The sequence below is a fragment of the Mastigoproctus giganteus genome, chromosome 5 (genome assembly GCF_048544385.1).
Source record: "Mastigoproctus giganteus isolate SK-2022 chromosome 5, ASM4854438v1, whole genome shotgun sequence".
Classification (NCBI taxonomy): domain Eukaryota; kingdom Metazoa; phylum Arthropoda; class Arachnida; order Uropygi; family Thelyphonidae; genus Mastigoproctus; species Mastigoproctus giganteus.
This window is the reverse complement of record NC_143579.1, coordinates 204,890,142-204,901,153: the sequence shown is the minus strand read 5'-3', so window position 1 is coordinate 204,901,153 and position 11,012 is coordinate 204,890,142. Positions and strand designations below refer to the sequence as shown.

At 37.4% G+C, this 11,012-nt stretch overlaps 1 protein-coding gene across 1 annotated transcript in view; it reads left to right on the top strand.

The window, feature by feature from the left end:
* The first annotated feature begins 7,555 nt into the window (after window positions 1–7,555).
* Window positions 7,556–11,012, top strand: part of LOC150086025 (proline dehydrogenase 1, mitochondrial-like) — a 116,989-nt gene continuing 113,532 nt past the window's right edge. The window contains exon 1 of the mRNA XM_090373654.1: window positions 7,556–7,879. Within this exon, the coding sequence (XP_090229780.1) occupies window positions 7,556–7,879 (324 nt within the window). The remainder of the gene's footprint in view (window positions 7,880–11,012) is intronic.

The window sequence follows — 11,012 nt, the reverse complement described above, 5'->3', positions numbered from 1 at the left end:
GTTGGGAGGGGACTCCTCACGTAGGTTGAGTGGGGTATACTCCTTGTCTATTTTCCTTATGGCCTGGTGGAGTGCTGCTGTGTGTTTCTGGAAGTAATCCTTCAGGTTAGCAATTGCTGTCTTCTGTTGCTCAATGAGGTCTATCAGGCCCCTTCCTCCTTTCCAGGCAGTTGTCAGTCTCTCCACGGCAGTTTTCGGGTGGTGGTGGCGGCGGCGGCTCTTGGTCATCATCGTCCTTGTCTTACTCATGATATCCTCCAGCTCGGTGTTAGTCCAATCTATGACCCTGAAGGAGTATGTTAGCACTGGGACTACAATTGGATATACTGCAGCCCTATGTTTATGGCTTTAACTGTTCGCTCCGTTCAGCTTTGCTTTCAGCAGGCTTCTGAGTCTCTGATGGTATTTTTCGGTCAGGCAGACCTTAATTTCCTTGTGCTGTAACTGCTGAGCCTGCATCATCCCCAAGTATTTGTAGGCCTCTGCCATGGCTTCGATCTCTTTATCAGTCTTCAGCTGGTAGTTTCGGTTGACTAATTTTCCTTGGTGCAATCCATGGGTTTTGCATTTATCTAGATCAAATTCCATCCTAATATTGCTGAATATCATTGATTATTATTATTATTAGCGGCTGTATGGTGCAAGGAAGCCTGAGGCTTATGCTGCACCAGCCAAAAAAAATTTCCAAGTGGCGCTGAGAGAGAAGTAGAAAAAAATCATCAAGAAAGAAGAATGATGATATCCAGGTCAGGATATCATTTTTTATTTTAAAAGCGCTGCTCCAAACGGAGATGTCACAGGTCCTAGCATTCTTTTGCTTTGTGAAAAATGACATGTCCGTAGAGTTCATCTAGGGCTGCAGTATATCCAATTGTAAATAGCTTATTTCAATAGGATAATATCTCGTGACAAGGCCATAATTTTATAGAAATGGTTTCAGGTATGAGTGAATTCAGCCTACTGTGGTTGCCTCCCCTAGTCACTAATCAAATCCAATTCAGCAGCTGTCCAATGAGGTGTAATGATCTTTTCGGGCAGAGATCCACAACCACCTAATTTGCAACAAATACTAGAAGAATTTGTGTCTACATTGACCAGCATTCCTGTTGCATGCTTTCAACACCTGGTGGAGTTCATAACAATGCACCAGACTATTTGGAGGGCAAAAGGGAGAGCTGCTCGCTATAGGTAGGTGTACCTAACAAAGTGGCCACCTAGTATACATATTTCTTTTGAGTTTCGTGGGCAATTGGATTTAATGGACACACTATCCCTATACAGTCAAGTTGGGGTTTTACTTTATTTGGATTCTGACAGCAGAGCAAGCGTACAGTGCAGGAAGAGTATCAGTTGGAATTAAGTCAGCCAATGGGAATTGTTATGGGGCTTCACTTTTTCGTACCATTATTGAGTATTTGGGAGTTGGAAAGAAAAACACAAAAATAAAACTGCGTATCTGGGAATTGAAACTAGCGAGTTTCAATTACCGGATACTCGGGCTTTCTTTTTTTTTTTTCTTTCGGCGAATAAGCAAAAATATTAGTCCATATAATTCTTTACCTATGCATGTGTATACAGGGCTGGACTAAAGTATTCCCACGCCCCTAGCAGAAAGATTATTTTGATGGTTGTTGATTGCTGGAACAAACTTCAATCTGTAGTTGTGGAAGTTGATAGCTTAAATAAATTCAAGGAAGAACTGGACAAACTTTTAGAGCGAATGGTTGTATGAAATGGGAAGGTTTTTTTTTTATGGCTGATGCTGTATAAGCTTGCTTTCTTACATCATATGCCTCTACCAATGCCAATATGCTAGAAATATACATAAGCTTTTGTAAAAAAAAATCCTTCCCTTGCTCTTCAGCTTCTGGCGCCCTGGGTGGCTGCTCTGCTAACCCGTACCTTAATCTGGCACTTAATCTAGTCCTAAACACCATTCCAATTGATATTTCACGTTTTAAAATTAAGCTTAAATTGTTACACAATTTATGAATGAATGGCATAATAATAAGAAATTTTCGCAAACAAATGACAATACAAATGAAACTACTAATAGATAACATCAAAGGCGGCACTTAAATATGGTAACGAAGTATGGACAGTTGGGAAGAGGAATAAACAACGCCTGGAAACAGCCAGATGAAATTTCTCAGATCACAATTTGGGATTAACTCTTGTTAATCCCAAATTGTGATCTGAGAAATTACCAAAGAGTAGTAAGATACACAAGATTACAATGGCGGACAAAAAAACTGCATCACTTGTGAATTTTGCAAATAATGTGTTTTGTGCTGCATTGTGGGTTGAGATATATGTCCCATCTAGCAAATGCATTTATTAGATGGGATATATATCTGTGAATGAAATCCAATAAAAAGACTCCACCTGATATACCTAATTGCCATAAATATCTTCCCAAAGGGTAAAATGCGTAATTAATGGAAATAAGAGAAATCATGCAAATAGCAATCATGAAACCAAACATACATTTTATTGCATTTACATGTACAAACTGAAATGACAAGTTAACGTAATAGTAATATGTACTGTAAATAAGCAAAATAAGTCCTAATATTTTGTTGTTCCTCCTCGAGCTGCAATTACAGCCTTGCAACGATCTGGCATAGAGTTAATCAACTTCTGGATATACGGTTGCCTAATTTCGTGATACCACACCCTTACAATGCTCTCCTGCTGCTGCTGAATCTTACTTGTTGGCATCTTCTGAGCAATTTTATACGACATTATGTACTAGCAATTTTCAATAGGATTCGAATCTGCACTGTTGTCGGGCCAGTCCAGACCACACTGTAATGCCAGCATTTCTGAGGTATGACTGCACCTTAAGGGAGAAAAACGAGGGAAAACATTGGTGTAGTATTGTTTAAGCCTTGTGAGACAAGAAGACAAAGTCATCATTAAATCTAAATAGCATAAAACTAAAACTTAACAATTTTGTTGTGTGGCAATATGCTGAGTGCTGTTGAAAAATGCAGTTTTGGACGTCTGTATGATAATCCCTAATAACGGCTTTCGGGCACTCCTCCAAGATAGCAGTGTAGGTTTCTGCATTCATCGTTCCATTAATATACTTAATTCATCCTACCCCTTTGCTAATTATTCATCCCCAGACCATCTGACCGGAGGCGAACTTTACAGACCGTATTATGCACTCAGGATGGTATGCCTCCAATTTACATCTTCTTACATATCGCTTCCCATCCGAGCCATGCAGGTTGAATTTCGATTTGTCAGAAAAGATGACGGTGTCCCTTTGCTCTTTTGTCCATGAAACGCGTTTTAGCTCAAGCAAGTCGCTTCTTCCTCATTTGCTGGGTTAACAAAGGCTTCTTCTTGGGCCAATAGGCATGCAGACCACATTCCGAAAGCTGTTTTTGGATAGTTCGTGCACTTTTTTCAAAACCAGAGGCTATCTCAAACTCCAGTTTTAGATCAGGAGCACTAGCGCCATGCTATGCTTCGTAATCGCCATGATTACGAAGGCATAGCCGTGTCAAACATTGATCTTGGGAAGGCATAGACACTCTCTTACGGCCTGGTCCAGGTCTTTTCTTCGCATCACCGGTTTCACGCTTTAATTTCAGCACCCTGGATCCTGTTGACTGGTGGCAACCTATTTTAGCAGCGTTAGCACGCGTAGAAAGCCCTTCCTGGGACAGAGCAATAGCTACACTTTTTTTCTTGGTGTCAACTGAACATATGGAGTTATGCTTACACCTCCGCAAAACAGGATACTAATGAGCACAGAGTAGTATCTTACTTCTCTGTGCTAATGAGTGTGTATACCCTTCTAACAGCGTATTTATAGAAACGGCTGATGCAATACCTTGTAATTACTGTCTGATGCAATAGAAGCATTATCTTGCGAATACCTTTGCTTTGCGACAAACAAAATGACTGTAATCAAACAATACCTTATACGTTTCACTGCAAATGTTACTTTTTTTAAGGTGATGTAGTTTTTTTGTCCGCCACTGTAGATCACCAAAGAAACACAGATAATAGAAGAAATAGAAGAAAAAAACAAAATTATCAGTTAAAATGGAAAGAACATGTAGAGAGAATGAGTAGGAAGAGATTATTAACTGGTCTAATGAGACTTTTGTGCATTCTTAATTTTAAATGTTTGTTCAAGAGAAAGAGTAAACACCTCCGACGTAATAGAAGAAAAAAAAAACAAAATTATCAGTTAAAATGGAAAGAACATGTAGAGAGAATGAGTAGGGAGAGACTATTAACTGGTCTAATGAGACTGTTTCCACTCAGAATACGTGACTTAATTTCAGGGGTGGGCAGAAGGTGCATATTCCCCCCTTAACCAAAATTTTGAAATTGAAGAAAAACGATGCAGGAGGCGTTCTAAAAAAAAAACTCAAAAACTTGATCGCCATGCCCACTACGATGATACCTGGACTTGGTCGCCCCCCCCCCCCTGGATGACACCTGGATACGCCACTGCCTAATTTCATTAGTAATAGAGTTGGACTGGTTTATCTTTCTTCCAACGTTTGCCACTATTAATGCTAATACTAACTCAGTCATATTATAAAAAAAAAAAAAAAAAAAATTCTGTACCAGGTACATAATGTGTCCTGCCGCTAGCATATTTAACGTGTTTTACATTTAAGAGTCATCGGCAGGTGTTAAAAACGTTTTAATTTTCAGATATTAATAAAATTAATGGATAATAATATACTGTTTTTATTTTATTAATAATAATTACATATCGGTTACTGAAAGTATTGGTCTGTGATGACTAAAGTAGGATATATAATTTTTACATTAAAAAGATTTTAGTTCACGACTAAATACACCATCCATAGGTTTTCCATTACGTGTAGTATTTATCGAAAGGTCTGAGGACATGTCCAAGTTTAAGAATGTTTTCATAAATGTGTGCGCAGAACTCTTTTTCAGCCTCAGAGTTTAATTGTAAAGAAAAAAAATTACATTCAATCTGAAAACACCATGTGACTTAAAACCAGATGCGTTTTCGAATTAACGCATTTCCCAGTTTCCGAAAGTTTTTTTGCATCTTAAAACCTTAATATGTACTTCTGTTTCTAAATTCCTTAGCTTTCCAACGATATGGTATATTCCACATTATCCTGTTTATTACGTAAGAAAATTTCCTTGGTTACATGTTCACATTTTCCACTATCCTGGAAAACTACTGCAATTTTCAGAGCTTTGAAAGTTTTTCGTCTAGTATAGAGCTAAGATGAAACTCCGTGCAAAATTTCAATAAATTTGGTCCAGTAGAAGATAAATTAAACTGGAATAAATTTTCGTAACGCTTTTCGCATAACCGTTTTTCGTTACAGAATTTTTTGAATAACGCCAATAAAAAGGTTTTTAACGGTAAAAGCCCATAATAAATTCTTGCGTCATCGGAGAGATTCAGTACAGCCACTCCCCTACTTACGTAAATTCGACTTTACGTAAGTTTTTGCCCGCCAGCACAAACTCAAAAAAATCATGGAAACGTATTTTTCATCCCGTAGGAATAAATGGAGGTATCGTGAAAATATCGTAATGTGAACCCAATAATATATTGTTTTTTTTTCCAAGATCTTGGAAGTTGAAATTTTCGCTATACATTTAATTTTATAATGGAAATTACACTATACTTTTTTCGTTATCATATGTTCCATTATAACAATCAATTTTGAACGCCTTTGTGATATTTTTCTAAAACACATTTCTGGAGATCACCACGATAAAACAATAAAAATAATTTGCTCTGTACTTTCCGGTTTATTGAGCTTTACTGCTGGCGCAATTTATTATGAACGGGTAGTAAACTCGATCTTATTGCATTTGCAATAATACCGATAACTGGAATTCTGTGGGTTCCCCCTTCACTGAAATCTCCAATCATATAAAAAACATAAATAAATTTTCAGAATCTTCTCTTCATTCCTATTTACTTATTACAATGGCGAAGGGAAAGGGACCAATGGAAAGTGTAAGTGCTGGCAGTGCTAGGAAACGAAACAAAATTGATTTAGAAATGAAGATGATTATTTAAGAATTACGGAGCAGGACAAAGTTTGTCATCTATTGCACGGAATTAGGTCTCACTGCTTCAACAGTGAATGCTATTTTAAGGGCAGTGCGCATATAAAAGAACATGTTAAAGGATCAACGCATTTAAGATCAACAGTGATCACAAAACAGAGTTCAGGTGCTATATGATCATTATTGTAAGGCTCATAGGTACACGCAAGTACGCTAACTTTACAAACTCTTCACGGCACTAACCCCCTGGCTAAAATAGCTTCAACAGTGAATGCTATTTTAAGGGCAGTGCGCATATAAAAGAACATGTTAAAGGGTCAACGCATTTAAGATCAACAGTGATCACAAAACAGAGTTCAGGTGCTATATGATCTTTATTGTAAGGCTCATAGGTACACGCAAGTATGCCAACTTTACAAACTCTTCACGGCACTAAGCCAGGGGGGGTTAGTGCCGTGAAGCTATTAATAATATGGATGGAAAATCAGATTCAGAAGCAAGTGCCGCTGAGTCCAACGGCCTTTCAAGCAAAAGCAAGAAGTATTTATGAAGATATTAAGGATAAGTACGGCGAACCCGAAGCCAAGTTTGTGGAAAGCAACGAGTGGTTTAATAGGTTCAAGTATCGCGCTGATTTCCAAAACATTAAAGTATGCGGTGAAGTCGCTAGTGCCGATTCTGCAGCTGCAGAGAAATTTTGTGATGTGTTTGAAAAAACCCCTTTTAAATCCCACAGCCCTTAACTTCCGCAGCGGCGTGCTTATCAACTGGAGAGTTAATTCTGGCAACGATGCTCGAACGGTAAAACTTGATGACGTTATGCCTGTCCCTCTCTCTTTTTACATTTTTGTAATATTGTACACTTTTGTAATATTTCCTGCGCATGAGATAAAAAAATCGAATAAATAATTCTATTTACATGTTTGTCGAACATTTCTTTTTTGCTTCAATCAAATTTGCGAGTGCTGCATAAGCATTTAGGGAAATCCCTACTTACGTAGCATTCCGCGGAACGCAACCCTTACGTAAGTCGGGGAGTGGCTGTGTACAGGCTTTCCATCCGTACTGATGTGATCATTGTTGATTACAGTACTGCGAGCATATTAGTAATTAATCCCGATGCTCGAAAAATAAATTGGTGCATAATATTTTCAAATTTTAGATAAACATTTGACAAAAAAACATATTTAATCTTGTTTTTGTTGCCAAATATTATTGTTCTCCTTGTTAATATTTTTCGAATCCGCGCAGTGTGTTTACATTGTACATACACACGCACGCACTTTGTATGTATACATGGGTGGTGGCACAGAGTAGAAACATCTTACTACTCTGTGGGTGGTTGTGTCAAACGAGTAGGTGTGTTGCTCAAGAGCGAAAACGATTGGTCGCTACCGCAATCTTCCAGACACACCTAAATATGAGCTCGCAAGCGGCATCGCGCTGGTTTTAATGCGCCATCTAGGCAGCTACGGCGAGAAGCAGTTGCATTGCTCAAATAGCATTACATGCAATGGCTGCAGTTGGTATCTTGTTATCAGTTACAAAGTGCAGTAGATATGTTATGCCGTGCAATTCCACGTACAGATTGTCTTCTAGGGCGCCACTTACAAACGAAGTATTTCTTTCTAGGTGGAAGTCAACGCCTGCAAGTGTCGTGGCAACGTCTTCAGCTGAACCACAGAAAGATGAAGAACCTTCTCAACGCGACCCTTTAGATTTGTCCTTTGAAAATACCAAGGCTGCTTACAAGAGTAAAACCACGTGGGAAATAATTCGTGCATTATGTGTATTGAAATTAAGCACTTACGATTATCTTGTTGAAAATCATCAAAAGGTAGGTTGTTGTACCTAATAATATCAGCATCTTGCGCAGTGCTTAATAATAAAAGTTTATTTGAATCGCGAAACTTCCCTCATTAAATTTATCTGTTGCAGAAATAATGAGTTAAAAATTATTTCAAATATGGCTGGAAGAAGTAAATGCAGGATCCAGCATGATATCCTGTCAGGGACTCATGGTTATTTTTTTGTGGTCCTCTTGCCAATAATTATTTTAATTTCATTCATATTAACATAGTATTACAACGCAGATTCACTTAAATGTTTATCTTGAAATACAAGCTTTTTTGTACTTGAAGTGGAAGGGAAAGCGGCGATGAATGAACGAATGCCCTCATCTGCAAAACATAATGAAGCCCTCTAGGATCGGTGTATGAGTGTTAGATACTCTATGCGAAGTTGGAGTAACGGCTATAGTTTCCGTGCATGTGAATAACATGAATATGCTATATTCAGTCCATACCAGTGGTGCATTCTGAAATTTTGTTTGGTTTGTGGAAGGGGGGGGAACCTATGATCCTCGCCTGATATAAGGTGATATATATTCAAATTGAGGAAAGACAGATGTAGGATAGATGTGCGGAAATTTGCCTTTAGCCAGCGAGTAGTTTGTTGGTGGAACAGACTTCCATCCCATTTTGTGGAAGTTGATAGCCTAAATAAATTTAAGGCTCAGCTGGGCAGGTATTTGGAACGAATGGGAGGGGTGAAATGGGATTTTTTTTTTTTTTTTTTGGCTGATGCTGCATAAGCTTTGATTCTTGCATCATATGCTTCTACTAATGCTAAAGGAAGGTGATGTTCAATTTATTTATTTTTTAATAAACACTGGCCATAATGGATAGCTTGTTTGTTTCATAGTGTTGCAGAAACTACTATGTGAAACTACTATGTATGAACCTAGATGTGCAGGTTCAGTTGTAACAGTCCAATTAGTAAATGCTGTAGTGCAGCATTTCCAAAACTGGGGTCCGTAGACCAGTTCGAGGGGATCCTCGAAACGTTTAGAAGGTATCAAGTAAAATGTGTTTATTTTCTTAAAAAATATAATAATAGAATCACAACGAATTTCATTATAAACCATTACTTATTTTCTATACGATTATTATTAGCCATATAGTGCAAAGAAGCCTGAGGCTTATGCTGCACCAGCCAAAAAAAAATTTCGAGTTACTCTAAGAGAAAGAGAGAGACAGAAGTAGAAAGGAATCGCCAAGAAAAAGAAGAATGATGATATCCATCTCAGGATCCTGGGCGTGCCAAGCCCATACTCATCAGATGTGAGCCCCTGGGGTTAATTTGTATACACATTTCAAATTATTTGTTCTGTGTATAGTAATTGTAATTATATATATATGTGTGTGTGTGTGTGTTATATATATATGTGTGTATACATATTCTGTTCTTATAGAAGTTCATGATATTAATATTTGGTCAGGTTTACGTTATTAGCAGTTTGTCTGTATGTGTATATATATATATATGTATATATAGTGGTCTGCAAACATGTTTTGATTTTTGAAGGGGATCCGTAAATCTCAGTAGTTTGGGAACTGCTACTGTAGTGCACAGCCTATAGCTGCTATGCCACCTTGTGGCAACCCCCTCCCCCCAATCTCTCTCTCTCTCTCTCTCTCTCTCTCTCTCTCTCTCTCTCTCTCTCTCTCTCTCTCTCTCTCTCTCTCTCTCTCTCTCACACACACACACACACACACACAAGTGCAAATTAGAAACTTTGTATTGGTCCATATGAAATCATATTTTACATTTTTTCACCACAGACAGTATTGTACTACAGTGATTCCATTTAGATGTGTCTCCAGTTCAACCCTCCATTGAAATGGACAAAATTTTTTGTAACTGTACATATTAACAAAGCTGGGTTTTTTTTAGTGTTAAGCTGCTCTTTGAATAGCCAGAATGAATGGGTCAGCATGGGCAACTAAATTTCTCAGCCCACCTGCTCAACTTTTCTAGTTGAGCAGGTGGACTGAGAAATTTAGTTGCCCATGCTGGTTAAATGCAAATTTATTGTTATAAATGACACCAAGATCTTTATGCCACTCAGCAAGAGGGGCAGAAACGTTTTGGCTTATTTATTTTTATTTTTTTAATAACAAGAGAAACAGGTTTTTAGACTTGCTCGGATTAACTTTAAGGTAGAATGAGAAGATGCAGTTATCTTAGTTTTTAACTCATGATTACATAATTTCTTATAGTTTTGTGATATATGGAAAAGTATTACAAAGTTCTGATATCATCAGTATGCTATGAGTAAACAGAATTAATTTGGGAAAAGGCTGTAGCATTGCAGACAAGAATGAGCAAACACATATTGGGATATGTTCATATGATTTTTTTCAACATTTCAGTGGTTAGAATGATGGATCCTTTCATAAAGATTGTGAAATGAAAAAGAGAACATTGCTCTTCAGAAAAAAAAAAGTCTGAAGAAGAAGCAAGATCAATGAGTTCAGATCAGCCACAACAAAAACTGAAGAAATGCCAAAATAAAATCAAAATGCTTATAAAAATATTAATTATAGCCATAATAATAGGCAGCTATCTAAGTAGATTATAAAAACAATAGATTTGTTGTGGTAGATCTCTTATCCACATTATATTTTGTGGATAAGTGTCATATTTTGTGTGTTGAAGTCTTTAAAAACAGAATTTTTGTAGTTAAAGTTAATATAAATAGAAGTGCTTTCTGCAATATTTTCAAGAGAGAGAAAAAGAGAAAGAAATATAAATGGTGTGAAAGTGTTTTAACCCAAGCATGCAACTTCCCTTTCTTAGTTCAGGCATGTCTTACTTCAAAGTGCGGCCCCGGATGCCAAGCATTATAGTGATCAAGCGATTCTCAGTGATTTCTAGAGCATTTTTCTCGAAGCTGCAGTTTTTGTTCAGTTATAAAAGTTTTCTTACGTTTTCATTAAATAATAGTAAACTTAGACTTACGATCTGTAACTAAGTTTCAGAAAGGCAAATCACCTTTCTTTTTTCCATTTAAACTAATATACAAGCTTTTATACCGCTTGGTCACTCTAGCGGCACTGCTCCTGCCTTCCCGTGGTGGTGTGGGGGGGATAATTTAATTATTCCTTCTATTTATATATATATATATA